The 20,836-nt window shown below is 47.0% G+C and overlaps 1 protein-coding gene across 1 annotated transcript in view; it reads right to left on the bottom strand.

Moving 5' to 3' along the window:
- Nucleotides 1-2,350: 2,350 nt before the first annotated feature.
- Nucleotides 2,351-20,836, bottom strand: part of Vat1l (vesicle amine transport 1 like) — a 140,188-nt gene continuing 121,702 nt past the window's right edge. The window contains exons 8-9 of the mRNA XM_005318452.4: nucleotides 6,066-6,149; nucleotides 2,351-4,773 (exon numbers count right to left, since the gene is read on the bottom strand). Coding sequence (XP_005318509.2) covers nucleotides 4,675-4,773; nucleotides 6,066-6,149 — 183 coding nt within the window. The 3' untranslated portion in view covers nucleotides 2,351-4,674. The remainder of the gene's footprint in view (nucleotides 4,774-6,065; nucleotides 6,150-20,836) is intronic.

The following is a 20,836-nucleotide window of genomic DNA, read 5'->3' as shown; positions in this document are numbered from 1 at the left end:
GTCTTATTTTCTTTTCCATTTCTAGGACTCAGAGTAGGGTCCTGTGTCCAGTAAACTGAAAATAGGCTGTATGTAAGAGACCAAGGAACAGAACCCAAATCAGGAAGCGGGTGGCCTGCGCTAGTGGGACAGCCGAGTGGGCAGTGGGGCAGTTGTTACGAAGGCTGGAGTGTAGTTTATAGAAATCCTCAAGAGCTTCCCCCTTGATGTTAAAGAAGGAGTTCCCCAGACAAGTTACAAATGCTCTGACATTGCTTATGTCCCCTCACCCTCCCATCGGGCTTGTGGCTCCTTGTGCCTCTGTCTGCAGCCATTGTGTGGCCACAGCAAAATCCAAGAGGCAAGACTGGAGTGGCAGAGCGTCAGCACCTTGTTGGGGGCAGTCATCTGTCGTGTGGGAACTGGGCCAGCACAGCAGCTTCCTTACCTTCAGAGGGACAAATCTGGGTATCACGCAGTGTCCTGTGCTGGCGAGCTGTTCTGGAGATCCCTGTCGGGCTCATTCCCACTCTTGGCCTGTGCTTCTTGGGTTCACCTCCCAACACTATTTACTTCCGCATCTCTGTGGCCGTGTCTGGTTTTGGAAGACCCACGCCAGGGGAAGGGCAGCCAGGGCATTGGTGCCTGCCTCTCGACCACCGGTGGGCTCCCCTCGGCTCCCTCCTCCCACTAAACCCCGAGTTTGAACTCATTGCCCTCACGCTCCAGGGCTTCATGTCATGCCTCTGCACACCCTTATTCCTTCCCTGGAAGCCCAAGATTATCTGCTTGGCCCCCAAGACCCTCAGACCTGGGTGCCAACTTCCAGAAAAGACTCTCCCCAACTGCCCTCCATCCTCAAGATTTTGGGATTCTTGTTCTCTTTGTTCCTTACATATGCCCTCCAAAATGCTCACCTCTTGCTCTTCACAAATGTTCCCCTGTGCCCCAAATGGCTTTGGAAATGCCGCCCTCCGTTACTACCTAACCTCGCCCCCAACTGCTTTAAAAAAAAAAAAAAAAAAAAAAGGCTTCCAACTGCTAGCAGGCCTCCTTCCCGAGCTCAGATTGCAATTTCTATTCCGGGTTCATTTCTGGGCTGTGTTTAAATGTGGCAGTGCACCAGTATCGGCTCTGTGCAGCCAAGAGATTTATACCGAGAACACGGGCACTGAGAAAGAATATAGGAGGACACCTTTAGTACAGTGACTTTGTAAGAATTTCACCGACAGTGTCGCTCCCTATTCTGGTTTGAAAACGCAGATTTATACGTGTGGCTGCCTGCAGAGAAATAGGGTAAAACGCAGTACAGCCTCCTGGATGATGGATTCCTCTTTCGTGAGGTTCTAGCCCTTGGAAATGGTTACCTCTGTTTCTCTTTGATAACCTTGAGAATTGTAGATCATGAAAATGGAAATTGTTGAGATGTGTCAGACACTTGGATAGAGGGCCAGAAAAAAAAAAAAAGAAGCTTCTCGACTGATATTAGTTGCTATAAAGCAAAACAAATGGAAGAATAACCTTGAAATAGGGAAACAGAATCCCCGGAGAATTTCTAGTGAGCAAGTCATGGCAATTTGAAGTGCATTGTATTTTACCCTTATTTAAAAGGCAGGGCAACGAGGTGTGGGGTTAAGAGCGTGAATTCTGGTGGCAAAGGTGTGTGGCTTGAATTTGGGAAATCCTGGGTCCCAAGCTTCAGTCTTGTCCTCTGTGTGTGGGTGAGATGACACACCTTGCCTCTTAGCCCTGTTGGGAGGGTAAGTAAATAGATGCACGCACAGCTCCTCCAGCAGCATACAGTGGGTGCCTAATAAATGTTTGTGATGGTAATTACTGTTACATTTTATTATTAGTCATATCATCACCATCATCCACTCACGATTTTTTTTTTAACATCACCTCTTTGTTAAGTGTTTTAAAACTATCATCATGTAATTTAATATACACTGGTTTCGTTTACATAGGAATTTTTGTTTGGAAATAAAGTGTTTTTGTTTTTAATGCTGCTTTTTTCAAGTAGTTTTACTTTCTTGCCTTGAGGGAACCAGAAAGTCTCTTTTGTTCATTAAAAAATTTTTAAAACAATCTAATATGTTCATCACATACATCAGGATGTTTGGTGTATGGCTAAATCAAGCTAATTAGCATATGCATTGGCTCCTTTACTTACACTAAATCTAAATGGCTTTTCAAAGGCTTGTCTCAGTTCAGCCCCCACTTTCCCTGTGGGCTTTCCCGTTTTCACTGAAGGCTGTCCTGCTGCCTTCTGATTTTTTTTTTTTTTTCATTTTATGTTACTCATCTTTCCGTCATAAGAGCGGGGCTCTCATCCAAATAGTTTTTGTGGATTAAATGATACCAGAAGAGGTTATGCTATGCTGAATACTTTATTTGTATTTTTATGTAAACATAATTTGCTTTGTAGGCACAATATAACAAAAGCTCTAAAGCCACAAACACATTAGACAATGCTTCTGTTCGCTCCCACCACGCTTCACTCGGGAGAAGCCTTCGCGGTTCCTCTAAGGCAAACCGAGACCTTCTTCACTCTTCCTTCAGAAAAACGACCAGGACACGGGGGAGGAGGTGCTTAAAATGGGAGTCCATGGAACCAGCAGATGTTCCCCCATTCTTCACAGCAGAAACTGACACGGTCGGTCAAACTCCAGCTTCCTCCCTCCGTGTCCCGAGAGGAGAGGGTTTTAACCAACGGGTTCGACAGGGAGGCTGGATTGACTTCACTGGCTAAAAGAACAGATGTGGGAAGGATGACGTTCATGCTTCTCTTCTGGACATAACAAAGGATGCCTGGAGGCCAGGTTCCCTCCCCCCGGAGGAGGACAGCCCCCTCAGGGCCAGCTCTTCCAGCCCTGGAAGATGCCATTTCTGCCCTGCTTCCTAGGAATCTCACCTGGACAGTGGTCCCTTAGAAGCCCCTTTCAGCCTGGTTATGGGAGAAACATGACCCGTAGTACAGTGTCCAGTTAAGAGAGGTAAACACTTGTTCTCAGGATGGCCCCAGACTGGACAACTGCCGAGTCCTGGGATAGGAAGAGGTGGTGACATGAGTGTCCCCTCTAGGGACACTCTCGTCCCTTGACTTATCAGATGGCCACCCCCTTTCCTGTCCTCATAGTTGACATGCATTCACCACCAGGAGAGACCCTTTTCAGATCGATATTTGGCATAAGTCATCACAAGCTTAGGAAAAACAGAACGTGCTGAGTGGGGTGACGAGTGTTACAAAGAAACTGGAAACTCGGCAGGTAACTGGAAGCGCACCCATTCCTGTCACTGGGGGAAGAGGTGGGTCCGCTGTCGAGCTTGTTGGTGGAAGAACTGGGCATGTGGGAACCCCCTTAGGTCTTCCCCAGAGCAAAAGCCAGTTGCCTGTGCTCCTTGTGTTTCTAGCGTGGTTTGTGAGTGACGGATGAATCATTGGGCCTGGGAGAAGGGAAGCGGGAGGCCGCTTCCCGGGTACGTGTGTTCACCTCTCAAGCCCAGTCAAATGGGCAGGTAGTGGGTGGAGTTTCTTAGGAGCTGAGGAGCTGGCAGCTGGACAGGGTATACAATCAAGCAGTTTGGTCCCTGGTTCCTGAGGAGCAGGGCCCTGCAGGATGGCACCATGGCCCTGTTGTGTTGGAGGGGAGGAAACTGCACATCTGGCAGCATAGAGTGAACAGCCACCTTCTGCATCCCTAGAGTGGTCGCTTGTTGGAACGTGCTTTGGCAAGAGAGAAGAGTTTTGCAAACATGGTCTACAAGGGAGCTCTTCCTTGGGGGAGGGTGGTGGCTTGCTACCAGGAATGGAAAATAGAAAAGTTGGTCATGCCGATGGTGAGTATGCAAACGCGGTCGAATCTCGGTGACATTTGAATGAGTCCTACACATGGTGAGTTTTCTTAAAGCCTCCCCACAGCCATATACATTTTGTCTCATGAGATGTGGCCTCAAAGAAGAAATCTCTGTGGCTGGTCTTCAAGTACAAGAAGATGACCCATTTTTCTATCCTGAAAAATTCAGAACCAGCCTCCCTGTGTTTATGAATGAGAACCAATGAAAGGATCCAGTGACAGAAGGTTAGAGGAGAGTGGCTCGGACCTATGGCCTTAAGACAGTGGATGGATGTCGGGAAGTTTTCCTCTTAAAGGGGAGAGAGGAGAAAGTACTGTTTGGAGAGTTTTTAAATTCATAGGCTCATGCCAATCTCTCCTGGCCTACCTTCTTTCTCCCACGGCCAAATTGGCGAGTGCTCTGGTCAGAGACATGGCAAAGAGTATCATTGGCCCGAAGAGTGCTAGGACCCGGACAGCTCTCTGTGACGATACCTTTCAGTCCAAACTTGTCTTCTCGTCATCCTTGCCCACATCTAGTCTCTTAGGTGTCGGGCCGGTGGGCTATTGGCAAGGCTATTCTAGAACCATCAAGAAGGACCTGAAGATGGATGGTTTGGATACCAGGGAGAAGGGAGAGTGTGATACACGGATCGGGAAGGGACATAATACTGCATGGAAATGGGCTTGGCACTTAATTCCAAAAAAACAACAGCGATCAACAGCTTCTTAGCTCAGCTGACTGCAGACGAACACGACACGCAGGGACTACAGCATGTGTTCACTGGGGCGGAGAAGAGATTCGCAGCGGGTCCTCTTCTTCCAAACCGTCCTTCACATCCTCCTGTCTGGTCCTGGGCTACTGGATAAAGGGCATCCGCTCCTTGTTCTCACTGTCGCCCTCGTGGTCCTCCTCCTCCTCCCCCGCCTCGCTGGTCTCTGTGCTGTCGTTGGCCATCTGTAATTCAATGGAGGCCGTCAGGGGGGCTCTGTGACCCACCCCTCACCTTCCCCAAGCATCTGATGAAGCCAGGCAGGTGGGGCTTCCTGGAGAGCAGTCATGCCCAGAGGTAGAGAAAGCGCTTCTTGTCCCCATCACCAGTACCTGCTGAGCTTCCTTTTCTATCAGATGCATGCGTTAGCGGTGACCTTGCGGGGCCCATCCCAGATCTCGGGATGCCCTCTGTGGAGCCTGATGCCACCCTCTCTCCCCTTCAAGTCCAGTCCTCTATCTGGAAGGACTGTGGTCTCCTCCCAAACCCCAAGACACTCCAATACCCGTTCTCCACATCTCTGTTTCTTTGGGGCTGAGGGGTAAAAGCTGCCTGAGGTTCAAAAACAAGGACAATGACATATATGGGTGCAGGTCCCAAGCTCTTGGTCTGAAAGGTGAGCTTTTCAGCTCCAGCTGGGGTGAAGCGGGGCTTCTGCCAGCTGGGACCCCGTCTCCTGGGGTATAGACAGCAGTGCCTCTGGGACAGCCAGTGCCAACTACCTTGCTCAAAAGCGATAAGCCATTCCTGACCACTCGGAGGCCTGTTTCCTGCTACCAATGGTGCTGAAGTAGACTCCTTCTTGTGTTGAAAGGCCACAGTGTCATGGACAGGGGACCCGGAATCCCAGCCCCTCCTTCCTAACCTGATCCCCTCATTCACCTTCAAACAGCCTTGGGACTTAGCATTTTGCAAAATGCTATCCATATTGTTTTCAGCCACTGAAATATCACAAAATGCCCTCTCATTAAACTGACCTTCACCCAGTGATAATCGTTATTAGACCTCAACTATATTATGGTTGTAAAGACCAAAATGCTTCTTAAAATACACGCTTTGACTAAAATGTGGAATGTTAGTTTTTTTTTTCTCTTAAGATTGATGCAGCTCTGAGGCTCAGAAGGGGACACCTCAGAGGTGGACACATCAACCTGTCAGGTCCAGGAATATGGGAAACCCACATTCCTGGACCACATCCCTGGAATCCTCCCCTCTTGAGAGCTCACGGAGGGGTGGGGGTAGGGGGTGGGGGTGGGGTCTGCTTTTCCTCTCCTTTCCTGTCTGTGCCCTGGCTTGCTCTTGACCTGCTCTTGCTGGGGCATTCGACTTTCCTCCTGAGCCCCCATCTCGGTGCCCAGGAGCGCCCATTTGTGAGGGTGTCTGATACCCAGCCCCTTCCAGCCCACAAGCTGCCTGTGCTCCTTCTGGCCCTGGGTTCATCTCTTGTGTAGAAAGATTTCCTCTGATTGACACTCACCAGTGGAGTCGGGGTCTTTTCCACATCCAGAATCAACTTCCCGATATTCCCTCGGTCGTGGATCCGCTGCATGGCCTCCTTCACCTGAGACACAAGGTAAGAAGAAACAAGCTCTGGTTAGGTGAGACGTTGCCCAGGTGAAAGGGGACCTGGACGGTCACACCGACAGCTTCCCACCAGGGGGCGCTGCAGTCCAAGCTCGGTGGTGGAACCCGCGACGTCTCCTGGACCCTGGGGTGCAAGTAAATTTCTGGTTGTGTCATTCACGCGCTCTGGTCTTCCTTTACAAGAATCTCCTCCATCTAAAATCAAAAGGTGGGCGCTTTTGAAATAATTAGATGAAAATTTCTTTTACAAAAGGGTCTGGGAATGTTCTCCGGACTGCCAAGAGTTATATGATGCAGGATAGCAGGGCAAATTAGTCCGACTAAGTGTTGAGCAATAAAAGTATTTTTGAGTATGATTAAGCCCTGTTTACTTAATATAATTCAGATTTATAATTTGGGCTAAATAAACCCATTATCCGGGTCTGAACTGCATTCAGAAGACAATTCCATGTTGCCTTCACCTGGGAGGAGTTCCTTTTAGAACCAGTAGTCAGACTGAGTATTTCTAGAAAAGATGACCCACTGTTTCCTTTCTGATGTCAAACCAAAGGATGTCTCCAGGGGACCCTCTGAAAAAGCAAGGGTGGGGCACAGACCCATGGTTTTATTTCATTCTGTTGCTGTGCAGAAAACGAACTGTAGGAGGCGCTGTGAGGGTTCAATGAGATATGGAAAGGGCACCAGGGAACCCAGGTCTCTGCTTGGGTACATGAAAACAAAACATTCCTTGATTTTAAAAAAGAAAATTCACAATAGATCTGGCCTAAACATTGTTCTCAAAATCTCTCACTTTCACATCTTTTTGTTCAATCATTCTGTCTGCAAATATTCAGTGAACGTTGCTTCTAGGCTAGATGCTGTGATTAAAAAAAAAATAAAAAGTAAGACATGGTGCCTGATTTTGAGGAGCTCAGCCTGTGGCTGATGGAGCCGCATTTGCTTATATAAAAAAGCAACCCAAGCCTTCTACTCATTTGTATACAAATTTGATAGAGCCATTAAAATGTTTGTATTTGAATTGCTTTTCTGGGACTTCATTCTAAAGACATAATTCAATTTATAGGGGGAAATAACACATAAAAGCTACTCAATCATGGCACTGCTTTTAAAGGCAAATCTCTGAAACTTTTATCACAGAGTAAGACGGTGTCTAAGTGAACAGTGGCTCTTTCATTTATCTACTGAATAGAAATGTTACGGAGCTGTTAAGGAATATAAAGATACACACAGCTAATCATCAAGAACACACAGGATTAAATGCTTTTGTAATACTGCAAAATGAGAAAAACTACATGTACATTTTCACATGCGTTTCTTTAAAGACATGGCTATTCTAAACAAGGAAGGGGCCACGGATCTATGATGAAAACTAATGTAGGGGAAAGAAGTCTTTGGCCACTAGTGGCCAAATATTATTATTTGGTAACAAGTTATCAAATCAATATTTAATATAAACTCAATGCCTCTTTAAATGCAGTCTTTGGATAACTTAGCATTGGTTAGAATCAACCTGTTTTATAGACAGTCTCATATGATTGTCAGTTGTCTGACCCTAATACATAATCCAGTAGATTCTATATCTGCGGTGACATAGCTTTCTGAAGTGCCTTCACATTTACCGTGAAGTTACCATAATTGTTCCTCAATACCTGTGGAAGATGGTTCCAGAACTCCCCATTGGTAAGAAAATCTGTGGCTGTTCCAGCCCCTTCTATAAAATGGTGTAGTCTGTATTTGCATAAAACCTATGCACATTTTCCCTTATACTTTAAATCATCTCTAGATTACTTATGACACAATGTAAATGCTATATAAATAGTTCTACTGTATTGTTCAGGGAATAATAACAAGAAATCAAAGTTGTTCAGGGAATAATAACAAGAAAATCAATGTATATGTTCATACAACTTTTTTCCCTGAACATTTTCTATCAGAGGTTGGTTGAACCTGTGGATGACAAATGTGTGGTTGAAGGGGGCCAACTGCACTCACTGAGAATCTATAAACAGTGGGTGATATTTTCTAAAGTGGCTATTAGTGACCTCTTCCCTGCCATGTCCATGTGTAAGCCCCTCTCTTTGAGGGCAGGCTGGTCAGAGTGACTTGCTTCTAACCAAGAGAACACAGCAAAAAGTAGGGAGATCTCCCTTCCAAGGTCAGGCTGCAAGAGACTGTCTTCCATCCTGCGGTCTCTTCTCCCTTCCTCATTCCTGTGGTGCAAACAGCCAAAGTCCTGAGCTGCCCCATGGAGAGGCCCCTGTGGCAAAGAACGGAGGGCAGCCTCCAGCCAATGGGGAACTGAGATAGTCAGCTCCATATCCTCCAAGCACTGAATCCGGCCCACTTGCTAAGGAAGCTTGTAGGCAGAGCCTGCTCCAGTCAGATCTCTAAGTGAGATCACGGGCATCTTGATGGCAGTCTTGTAAGAGCCAAAGGACCTGGCAAAGCCACACAGATTCCTCCCCACAAATTTGAGAGGTCACAAATGCTTTTTGTATTTAAAATATTCTTACCTTGGAAGAATTATACACATAATTCTTATCTATAACATCTTATCTATAAAATATCTTGTAAGCTAAGTACACCAATATTAAACAACAAAAAAAAAATATATATATAAGCAAACTGCCCCCAAATAGAAGCAAACCTGCTATTGGGGACAGAACTGTGGTTCTAAGTAGATTGGCTGGACTTCAAAACCAATGCTTTCCCCCAATTCCACCCAGACTAAGCAGCTTCATTTGATTCTCAAAGGCAAAGGAAAGAGGTAGATAATGTCTCCCTTAATGGCTCCCAGAATCCAGTTGTTTATCACTGTGGCAAGTCATTAAGCACCTGGAGACTCCAGGGAGATGAGGAGCAATTTTTAAGCTGTTTTTCTAATAGGATGGAGCCCAGGGAAACAAAGCTTTTTCTCACCAGTAAAAGCTTATCATGATGCTGGGGTGGGGGGGAGCCTCTTGCATGGCCGCCTCTAATCTGCATATTTTTGGATGCTTCTCTCTGAAATGAACTGACTCCTTGAAGTTTCTTATGTGGGAAGGGGATCAAGGGCTAGGAGCATTTCCAAGTGATCCCTTAATTAGTGAGATCACAATCACACTGTGAGGTCTCCATCTTCCTTCGATAACTTAGATGGAAAGAACCATCATTTGCTATCCATTCTCTATGGGGCGCAGAGTGTGGCATGTCTGTGTTACTTCGTTTTTATCCACACCCCAAGCCCTTAGGTGAGTACCTGCATCAGTGTTTTATAGATGAGAAAAGATGAAACGCCCCAGGGGTCTGCCTCTGGCCGTAATCTGGAAGGTGGTGGGAACCGAGTGGGAAGTGAGAGAGCGGCTTCCCCCTTTCTGGACTGGACAAAACCCAGGACAGGACTCTGCTGGCTGCACCCCAACACTGCTCTCTGGCAGGGGAAGCTCTGCAAACAGAGACTGCTTTCACGTCACCAATTTGCAAACAGTACCTTGGTGGACCTTGGTGGGTGACATCACCCAGACATGAGTGACAGGCTCCAGAAAGCTCAGTAGGACACTGGGAGACTTGTCTCCCTTGCAGATGCTAGACAGAATTTCCTAAAGCACTTTTCTGCTTACATTCAAGAGAAAAGCCTAGTAGACCTGCATTGCCTAATCCAGTGGCCACTGGTCACACGAGGAACTGAGCACTTGACCAGTGCTGAGGACCAATTGCTATGGGTACCATGTAGGCCAGATGTCAGAGACCTCATAATCATAACAGACAGGAGATCTCAGTAAGAATTGTCAACATGAGTAAATATGGAAGTAAGATTTTAAACATATCGGTTAAATAAAATATATCAAAGTTAATTTTTTTGTGTTTTTCTGAAGGTGGCTACTAGAAAATTTAAAACTGCATTTCCTGTAGGTGATGGAAGAAATTACCACTGACATAATGGCGTGAAATGCAAATTTATCCTCTTACCGTTCTGGAGGTCAGAAATCGGATATGGTCTCACTGTGCTAAAATCAAGCTGTGTTTCTTGTAGAGGGAGAATCCATCTCCTTGACCTTTCCAGGAGAACACCCCCATTCCTTTGCTCCTACTTCCCTCCTGCTGTCTTCAAAGTCATCTCTCCAACTTGGACTCGCTGGCCTTCCTCTTTTAAGGACCTTTGGGAGGCTTGACGGATAATCCGGGATAACCTCCCCATCTCCAAATCCTTAATCTCATATGCAAAAATCCCATCTGCTTTGTGAGGTCATGGGTTCTGGGGATGAGGATGTAGACTTCTTTGGGGATCATGAATCTGCCCATCACAGGTTTATACCCACACAATAGACTCGCATGGAGACTGACGGGCACTAAATGTCCCCTGTCTGCTCAGGACCAGGCATCTTGTTCTCCTGTAGGAGCTGCATCAGGAGAAAGCCTGAGGTTCCAGCGCCCTCTACTGGATTTCCGAAGGGTCTCTATAGAGCCCTGAAGTCTTTCTTTATGGGATGTCTCATCCACAGTATGCCCAGGGCCACCTAATAAGGGGTGGGCTCCAGCTGGGCTCTGCATGACTCTGAGACCTGGGCACCCCTCTGCAGGGCCAGAGGGACAGATGCCCAAAGCCAGGACCTACTTCTAAACCCTACTCTTGTTTTGTGGGCTCCCAGACTTCTCTTCCCAAGCATCCTCCAGATCATGTGGGAACTTCCCACCATGTGAGCGAGATCTGTCCTGGTGGTGCAGGTGGTACTCAAGGGTGGGGAGAGAAGGGGTTGGCCAGGGCTGGGAGCCCCCATTGTACTCTACCCTGGGGGCCTGCAAATGTGACAGGTCAGGCTGTGGGACACAGTGACTGGGCAGTAGGACAGGCAGGGCCTGATGACTGGCCATGGAGACAGAGGGCAGAAAGAACTGAGGATGATTCGGCTAAGAGGCGGTGGCACTCCATGCGCCTGGCATGGCAGAATGGGGTGCCCAGTAAGGGATTGGTCACTGTGCAACGCTAATGATGACGATGACAGTAATCCACATCTGTTCAGTGCTCCTGTGGTAGTCTTTGAGCTTCATCATGGAACAATGAACCCTTGGTTTCGAGATGCTATGTGCGTTACCTAAGGGTGCCCAGGGGCTGCTCCAGGAGCTGGGCGCAGCTGTTGGGTGCAGGAGCTGGGAGCGGAACCGGAGCACGGGGCTTTTCCTTTTCTTTCTCCTTGTTTTCTCTCCGAGGAGAAGACCGAATTCAAGTCCAGTGTTGTGTTTGAGGTCCTGCGTGTCCAGCCAGGGAAAAGCATCTGGCAGAAAACGCCTACATATGGGGCTTAGGAAAGAGGAAGCGGTAGGAGAAGCCCCCAGGGTCACCAGACATCACCTTAGTAAATGCGGTACCACTTGGGTGTGGGCGACTTACTGAATAAGCCAGTCCACAATGAGAAGATGGCCATGGAAACCTGAGAAAGATTCTTCTCCCATCTCCATCCCTAACAGGCCCAGCACCTGAGAACCAGGAGTAGCGCAAGCTGAGGGAACAAGGTGACCAGAGCCCAGGGGAAAGTTAAAGGCTGGCAGATGCCCTGGATCTTGGGTCATGGTGATTTAGAGAAGCTAGTTCACAGTGCATTGTGGGGAATGCCTTTGCAGACCTCCTGGAGCTCCTGTCTCTTGTATTTGGCTTCCCATTAGACTCGCCACCAACAGAGACTCTAGCCCCCAAGCCCATCTTCCTTGCATACATACATACATACAGTTCCAGCCGAGTCCCTCAAGGTTAAAGTTAGACACTCCCCAGCACAGAGGCTCTCCAGATGGCTTATCTAAAAGTATTTCACTGTGCAGCTGGACTCATGGAGGCAGAATGCCTGATTTGTTCACCTGGCCCTGATGTACTGCACCCTGGCACGGCTGACCGAGTGTCACTGGTCAGCATGCTCTCGGTGAAGTCTGGGGGTGCTCGATTCTCAGGGTGTCATTTTACAGTGCAGTCATTGAGAATTTAACTGGCTTACATTATGCAAACAGGGACATAGTCATCGCCATACTTATTTTTCTGTACAATGGAACTAGGAGAGAAGGGGTCTCCAGAAGTCAGAACGAGGGTTCATGGGCTGCAACCTATTCTTAGGGTATTGCTCTCCTCATCCATTCTTGGGCTTCTCTGTGGACTCCGTGTTAGCTGGCTTTGCATTGCTGTGACCAAAAATACCTAACAAGAACAACTTGGAGGAGAGAAATTTGACTTTGGCTCACGTTTTTCAGAGACTTAGTCCATGATGGGCCAACTCCATTGCTCTGGGTCCAAGATGAGGCAGTACATCAGGGAGGAAGGGAGAGGGAGCACTGGCCAGGAAGCAGAGAGGGAAAGGGGAAGGGGTTGCAAGGCAGATGAACCCTTCCAGGGCACAACCCACCTCTTCCAGCCACACCCCGTCGGCCTGCAGTTAACTCCCCGTCAATCCATCCAACCTGGGATGGACCGATTACATGACAGCTCTCACAATCCGGCCATTTGACCTCTGAATTTTCCTGCATTAACACAGGAGCTTTTGGGGGATGCCTCGCATACAAACCCTACATTTTACTGGGTCTCTTGTCCATTGGCTTCCACTTGGTTCTGACTATTGAGAGACACTGGAAGTGCTCAGAGGCCAAGAAGAAGGTCAAGGAGTTTCCTTCTTGGTCCCTGCCTTGAGCCAGGTCTCTGGCAGTACCTAGGCCCCTCTGCAACTGCAGCTCCTGTTGGGTCCCAGCTCCTTCTCTGGAATCCCATGATACGTTTTCTTCCCTGTGCTTCTTGGGCCAAGGGATGGGTGAGATCTTCCTACTATTGCTAATTTACAAACATCTCAGTAGCCCTGAAGCATCTCAGCAAATGCCCCCTTCATTTTTTAAAAACAAACAAAAAACCTTTGCCAACCCCAATTAAATGTGCCACTTGTTTCCTTTCGGGATACTGACTGATACAATTAGATTTTTTTTTTTAAATACAACAAATGTATTGAGCATGCTCAGTGTTAAGCCATGGGAAGTGGTGGAAAGCAAGACTCCCTGCCCTTAAGCTTACGGTCTTCTGGGGATACAGGCTTGCTCCAACAATGACTGCACTGTAAGATGACACCTCATAATTGCTAGGATGGTTTTATGAAAATGCAGATGAGGGATGTGACCTGGTTGGGAGGACCATGGAGAGCTTGTCTGAAAAGGTGATAATTGAGCTGGAATTTAAAGAATGAATAGCATCGACAAATATATGGGAAATGTTCACCATCTCTAGTAATTACAGAAATGCAAATCAAAACTAAGATTTCATCTCATGCTAGTCAGAATGGCAGTTATGAAGAATACAAATAAGAATAGGTGTTGGCAAGGATGTGGGAGGAAAAGGCACACTCATACATTGCTGGTGGGACTGCAAACTGGTGCAACCACTCTGGAAAGCAGTATTCAGATTTCTTAGAAAACTTAGAATGGAACCACCATTTGACCCAGATGTCTCACTCACTCCTTAGTCTATACCCAAAAGACTTAAAATCTGCATACCATAGTAATGCACCCACATCAATGTTCACAGCAGCTCTCTTGACAATAGCTAAACTGTGGAAGTAACCCAGATGCCCTTCAGTAGATGAGTGAAGAAGCTGTGGTATATATACACAATAGAATATTACTCAGCATTAAAAAATAAAATTATGGCATTTGCAGGTAAATGGATGGATCTTGGAGAATATTATGCTAAGTGAAGTAAGCCAATCCCCCCAAACCAAAGGCTGAATGTTCTGATAAGTGGATGCTGATCCATATTGGGGGTGGGGGGCATGGGAGAAATGGAGGAACTTTGATTGGGCAAAGGGCAGGAAAGATGGCGGAATGAGATGGACATCATTACCCTAGGTACATGTATGACTGCACATATGATGCGATGCTACACCGTGTACAATCAGATAAATGAAAAGTTGTGCTGAACTGTGTACAACGAATAAAAATGCATTCTGCCGTCATCTACACCTAACTAAAATAAATTTTATAAAAAAGAATGAATAGGATTTAGTTGTGGCCCTAGGGGGACAGAAGCTACTCCAAGCTGAGGGAGCAGGATGCAAAAGAGAGCTGGAAAAAGTCTGCTGGCCCCAGAAGGTAGGAATGTAGTGCCTTTGGTACTATATTCCCAAGAGTTTCCCGAAATACTCATCTCCATTTCCCATCCACCTGCATGGTTTATTTCTTCGTTCTTGGGCAACAGGGCTGGTTAACGATGCTCAGTCTTTGGGGTCTCATTTAATGCTTCACAATATTCAGTTTCCCCTTTGCATGGTGTGAAAGGCGCAGAGTCATTAGGGAACAAATGACACCACTTAATAACCACAGCCCTTGGCTTGTGTTACTAATGGTAATAAGCATAGCCACCTAAAGTAGGAAAAAATAATGATGAATGATTCCACGGATCACCGGGCCGATCAGATGATAAATTAAAAGCGTTGGAAATGAAGAAATGAGCAACAGCCTAATTGAGAAGGACATCTACCAAAGTCATCTGTGGAATATGGCTCACATCCATGATGTCCATCTCCGGGAGGGCTTGGGTGTTTGTGAAAGGAATACTCATTTCAAGTAGGACTGGGGTCTGCAATTTCTGGGTACTGCTAAGTAGCCAGGGGAGTCTTAATGTAAGTAAATTCCAATATTTTGATGGAAGAGCAACTAGAAATGTACAGATGTCAGGTCCATGGATTGACCCACTGGCAAGGGAGAAAAAGGTTCGAACATAATTTCCTTTTTGGAAGAGATGCATAGGGAGCTTTAGCAGGGCATGGACTAGGCTGGGCCTAGGGGTGTGACCAAGGCATAATGTGTACAGAGAGGACCATTCTCAGGGCCATGTAATGCAGGGTCAGCACCTGAGAGCAATCGCTGCCTTGCACTTGACACCCTAATTGCCTCTCTTAGCCATCCCTGCAGGACCAGGACTGGGTGAGCTATCACTTTTAAAGGAAGGGAAACGGAAAGGAAGCTGCTAGAAAAGAAGTCTCTACTTGGTAGCAGGATGATGAATGGGGATGATTTAGGAGGATTTTCCCCAGGGTCAGACATAGGGAGGAAAAAGGGCAAGGCAGCATGGTCTGGATGGAGTGCCTGGACCTCCGGTCCTGGGTGGCTGGGTGACACTGTCTGCCTTGGTCCTGCATCGTGGTCACCAGGAGTTCAAATGAATTGAACACCGAACCGAAGCCAGAGCATCCCGTGGAGGTCTACCTAGTCCACAACCAAGCCAGAGTGTGTTCTCATCCTCTTCTATTCTAAAGCAAAAGCTGAAAAGAATCTAGTGAATTGTCTCTGGTGTTTGTATTTATTATCAGTGTTTCACGGTGTTGGATTTGGATGGTTGAACAGAACTGAAGTGGCCCCTCAATGGATCTCAATTCCCACGTGTGAATGAGGCCTGGGCAGGAGGATGTGGTGCCGCCTCTTCTGGAGTTGCTCAGTTTCTCAGAAAGACCTGAAGAGGAATATCAGTTGTACCATTTTTTTTTTTTTTTTTGTATTTACTGTGCTGGGGATGGAACCCAGGGCCTTCTGCATGCTAGATAAGTGCTCTGTCACTGAGCTACACCCCAGGCTTTTGTATAATCTCAAGAAAGATGCTTGAAAGTGTATTGGGCACAGAAGAGGAGGTAACCTGTTTGAGATGGGGTAAGGGTGAAAATCAGAGAAAGTTATTGAGAAGAAGTGACATTTATTCTGGGACTTGAAGGTGGAGTAGAAGTCTGTCACCCAGCCAAATAGAAGGATGCAGAAATAATCTGAGGAAATATTGCTCTGTGCAGAGAGTTGAGGGGTTAATAAAACCCAAGATCCACTGCCCCTCAATTGTACAAGAGGAAAACTTCCAAAATATATGTCAAACTCATTCTTGCTTTGAATTTTTTTTTAATAGAACAGAATGGAAAGCAAGATTATTATTTTTTTAAGAGAGAATTTTAATATTTATTTTTTAGTTTTCGGCGGACACAACATCTTTGTATGTGGTGCTGAGGATCGAACCCGGGCCACACACATGCCAGAGGAGCGTGCTACCGTTTGAGCCACACACCGCCCCCAGCCCCTTGCTTTGAATTTTTAGAGAAAAAAAAAGGGCAAGAGATGCTGCATCTTTGCTTGCAAGATTCTAGTTCCTTCCTGACGTAACTGCCTTGCTTTGAGGTGGCGCTGGTTTTGTTTATTTGCAGATTAACAACAATATCACTGTCAATGATGGCTGAAGTTTTCATCTGGAATTGTCAAATGTGAGAATTTGTGGGAAAGTGTTAAAACAAATTGTAAGGAGTCCCAAGACCCTTCAAGGCCTTGTAGGTTCTTGAGTGGGTGCCCATCTTTGAAGAGAATGATGGTCAGACTTAATAATATTTGGAAAGGACAGTTTGGAGGGTACAGGTGACTTTTCCTTTAGGGTTAGAAAAAGAGGGCTGACTTACAGGGATTTGGGAGCATTTTAGTACTGAAGGGAACTGAGATCTGTGGATGATGTCCCTTAGACCTCACTGTCATTTGGACAAATGTCGGGTGATGGTGCAGATTTACAGGTGGCCCAAGAGGCAGAGTCTGGGGCAAGTTGCCTGGGAACCGTGGAATGATCTAAAGCACAGAGTAGAAATACAGAGAGATCCTGTTTGTGTAAGAAGCATTTGTGACCAAAGCGCTCCTGTAGAAGGCTGGCTGTGTGCCCCACCCCCTCCAAGCTGGCTAACGCGGGTGGGGGGTGGGGTTTCTATTGATCTTCCCACTTGGAGGAGGAGGACAGGGAGGGTTACAGGCTCTGAACCTAGAGCATAAAACATGAGTCACCACCTTCCCATAGGTTGTAGGTGAGCACTGCAGGTGAGCACAGAGGACAGGGCGGGGGTGGCGAGTCCACAGAGTGACAGAGGATGTTGCTCATCACTGTCACAGTAGCTGACATATGACTAGGAATCAGCAGGTGCATCACCAAGCAAAGCACCTTATATACATCATCTCATTTCATGGCATCCACCCCGTGAGTTGTGTGGGAGTCTGTCAGGCTGTCAATCGGGGGTACATAAAAATATCCCTCCTTTTTTTCTTGAGTCTGTGGCTCATGAAGGAGAGTTGAAAGAAGAGTGAAGCTGAGTGATGTTACTGGCTGCCAACTCGCCTGTCCCCAAGGTTAGACAGTGGGATAGGAAGGCTCGGGCTCCATGACCATCTCTGTACCATGGTAGTGCTCAGTGCACTTAGTTATCCTAAGAGAGGGGCCTGGGATCGGGAGAGTCATGGAGCCCGGGAGAGGAGTGAAGTCTGGAGCATGCTGGGCACCAGGCTACAGACCAGCAAATCATTCCCTCTTGAGGGATTCTCCCAGGAACATGGGCATTTAGAGACCAATGGCCCCTTGCTGTGGGGTGTCCTATACATTGCGGGATGTTTAAAGGAAATCTGGCCTCTGCTCTCCAGATGCTTCCAGACATTGCCAAGTGGCCCCTTCTTGCAAACTGCCTTCAGGTGGGAACTACAGGGTGCAGGAATGTGTTGCCCATCTCCATTCTTTCCATTGGTCAGTGGGCGCTCTATGGAGGCATCTTCATCTCCACATCACGAGGGAGTTGGCCATAGGAGATTTGGTTCTGCTCTCCAGGACTAGGAAGAGTGTGTGGCCCATGGCCCAGGGGGAACTGAATAACAGAACACACTTGGTTTCTGACTTCAAAATGCTTCTGTGATTAGATGAGCTTTTCTCAAAATATGATGGCTGGCTGCCTGCATCCAAGTCACGTGTGCTGCTCTAAGGAAGTGACGTTTGGCCTCACCCTAGCCCCCTCTGTTGAGACCAGCAGGCTGTCCATTTCCAGTGATTCTGGGGTTCTGAAGTTCTAGGACCTTTGAATTCAAACAGGGCTTCACTTAACAAATACTGGCTGCCTGGTGACTCATGCTAGGAACAAGAAAGATGAGCCCCTTGCTTGACTAAGAGCCCCGAGAGGGCGAGATGATTGACATCTGGGTAGGGCCTTGTTTAATGCCTGGCATTAATGCCATGCCATGCTACAGAGCCGCAGAGCACAGGACAGCTCCTTCCTCTCTGGAGCCCTTGATGAGGAACCGGATCTCAGCTGTGGTGCTGCACAAGCACCAATTAGACTTCTGCTTCGTGCATAAAGAAACCTTTGGGATATTGTTTTACAATTAATTAAAACCACTCACTGTCTCTACGTGGCCTCTCTGGGGCCCAGCAGCTGACTGCCCTCTGCTCATGGTGGGAGAGGCTGGTCTCCGTGATGGTGGGGTCAGAGGATGTGTGACGAGTTAGAACCAGTGGGTTACTACAGCAACTCACAGCCCAAGGAATTAGGAGCCAGATCTTCCTGCGATGTGAGTGGAGATATCAGAAGCAGGACTGCGCGCCGGAGATGCAGCCGGCATTTCCAGGCAGGAAAGAGCAGGAGGGGGGTTGACCCTATGGCAGGTGGAGATGCACATGGTTGAATGAGGAAATGCAGATCAGTGTTCTGCCAAGCTCCCACCTCAAAAAAATATCCCAGAAATAAAACTTTATTTGGTTTTTAACTACAACCAGGTAAATAATTGCATATGGACACCAGTGTAGAAACAACACTCTCTGAAAAATTACTCATACACAGCTAAACTAATCGTTCTTTGTTTTTTAAAAATTATGAGCACATGGTAACATCTGGGAAGTACATCATTTTCCTAGGGCAGCTGTAGCAAAGTACCACCAAACTAGGTGGCTGAGAAGAGCAAGAATTTATCCCCAGCTCTTTTATTTTATTTTATTTTTTTAATTTGAGACAGGGTTTCATTTCATTGCTTTGGTCTGCACCAAGTTGCTGAGGCTGGCCTCCAGCTTAAGATCCTCCTGCCTTAGCTTCCTGAGTTGCTGGGATTAGAGGGGTGCACCACCACGCCTGGCAAGAATATACTATTGCGCAGTTCTGGGGACAGAAGTTGAAATCAAAACAGCAGGGTTGGGCCCTCTTGAAGGATTAGCTAGAGTCTTTCTCAGGCTTCTACCCTAGTGTCTGGCAGCTGCTGACAGTGCCCAATGAACCTTGTGGACAGGTCACTCCAGAGTCTGCATGGTCCACCTTCACCTGGTGGTTTCCCTGTGCCTCTGTTTCTCTCTCCTTACAAGGACAGTCATTATTGGATCAAGAGGTCCCCCTACTCCAGTCTGATCTCCTATAGCTGTCTGCAATGGGACAACATCATGATACATTTGTAACAACTGTTTCCAAGTAAGGTTACGTTTTAGGTTTAGGGAAGGACATGGGTTTTGGAGGGGCACTAATGCAGTACAGCAGTAGCAGCTTTTGAAGTTCGTTTTTCAATTTCTTGTGTTTTGGATTTTTAAACCGTTTTATTATAAAATAAAACAGTATCAGGTCAAGAAATAGAACTTTGCCATCCACCCCAAAGCCCCCATCTTAACCCTTGCCCTTCCCCGAATGCCACCACCCTGATCCTGATGCTGACAGTGAGCACTTCCTTACATGTCTTTAGTTTTCACCCAACTTTACATCCCTTGGCACCATAATTTTGTCTGCTATTCACACACACACACACACCCCTCTATACCTTTAAGTCCTTTTAAATCTACAAGTTCTTCTTCAATTTTATTATTGTCCTCTGCAAGCACTACTGAAGATTGACCTGCGGAATCTGCCACCTCTGGACTGTGTGGATGTCAGCCAGCCAGCAGGAGTCCTGCATAGTTCCTCCAAGTTGGTAGGAGTTTGATCAGATTAAAATGTTCCCATGGCCAAGCCCATTGGTGCTCTTAGGTCCTCTTCCGGGAAGGCGCACAAGAGTTGACTGGCTCTCTTTTCCTAAGACCAGCTCAGTGCTAGATGCATTGATTTTCTGGGGGTGTGAAAGTACTCTCCTAATTCAAACACTTTGTGTTCATTTATTAGCTGTCATCACTTGATCAGGAAGTGACATCCCTCCAACTGCTATTTCATTACCAGTGATAAACAGTTCACATTGGAAAGAAGAATTGACTCTTTATGTCATAAGGCACAACAATGCCTTTAATAACAATCAAAGGAATGGAATTAAGTTTGATAGTCTCTTACTTGCAATTTAAAAGCAAGAGTTGGAGCAAAATGTCCATCAGGAGAGGGATGGTGAGGGAAGCCCAGCTTATCCTTGACGGATCACCTCTCCCATTTCTTCCTAACATAATAAGCAGAGCAACTCCATATTTAGTGTGGTCACATCTATGTAAAATATGTTAATGTAAATAACGGGTTATATCATAACCCTGGGTTATCTGAGAAGTAGGGTTAGAGCTTATTTTCATTTTCTCCATTTTCATTTCTCTGTATTAAGAAAAATTGACCACAATGAGCACACGTTTGTTGTGTACAAAGTTGTTGTCGGGGCTCGTGAGAAGGCTCGGGCTTCCTTTGGCAGTGAGGCCAGGTGACAGGGCTGGGTAGGACAAAGCGCACGGGGCAGGCTGGTCCGGACTCTTTTGCAGGGAGTCGTGTGAGTAAGTCCAAAATAAAACCAGCTTCCTGCTGCACGAAGGCCAGTCGAGGCTCAGCCATCAGGACCGACAGCCCCGTGTGCCAAGGCTCCCTTTCAGGTTGGCCACTGTGGGATGCCACCCGTCAGCACCACAGAGATAGCGACTCTAGGAAGAAACTCGCCACCCCCTCCTGCCACCTCCCCCTT

The sequence above is a fragment of the Ictidomys tridecemlineatus genome, chromosome 15 (assembly GCF_052094955.1).
Source record: "Ictidomys tridecemlineatus isolate mIctTri1 chromosome 15, mIctTri1.hap1, whole genome shotgun sequence".
Taxonomy (NCBI): Eukaryota; Metazoa; Chordata; class Mammalia; order Rodentia; family Sciuridae; genus Ictidomys; species Ictidomys tridecemlineatus.
This window is presented reverse-complemented; position numbering and strand designations above follow the sequence as displayed.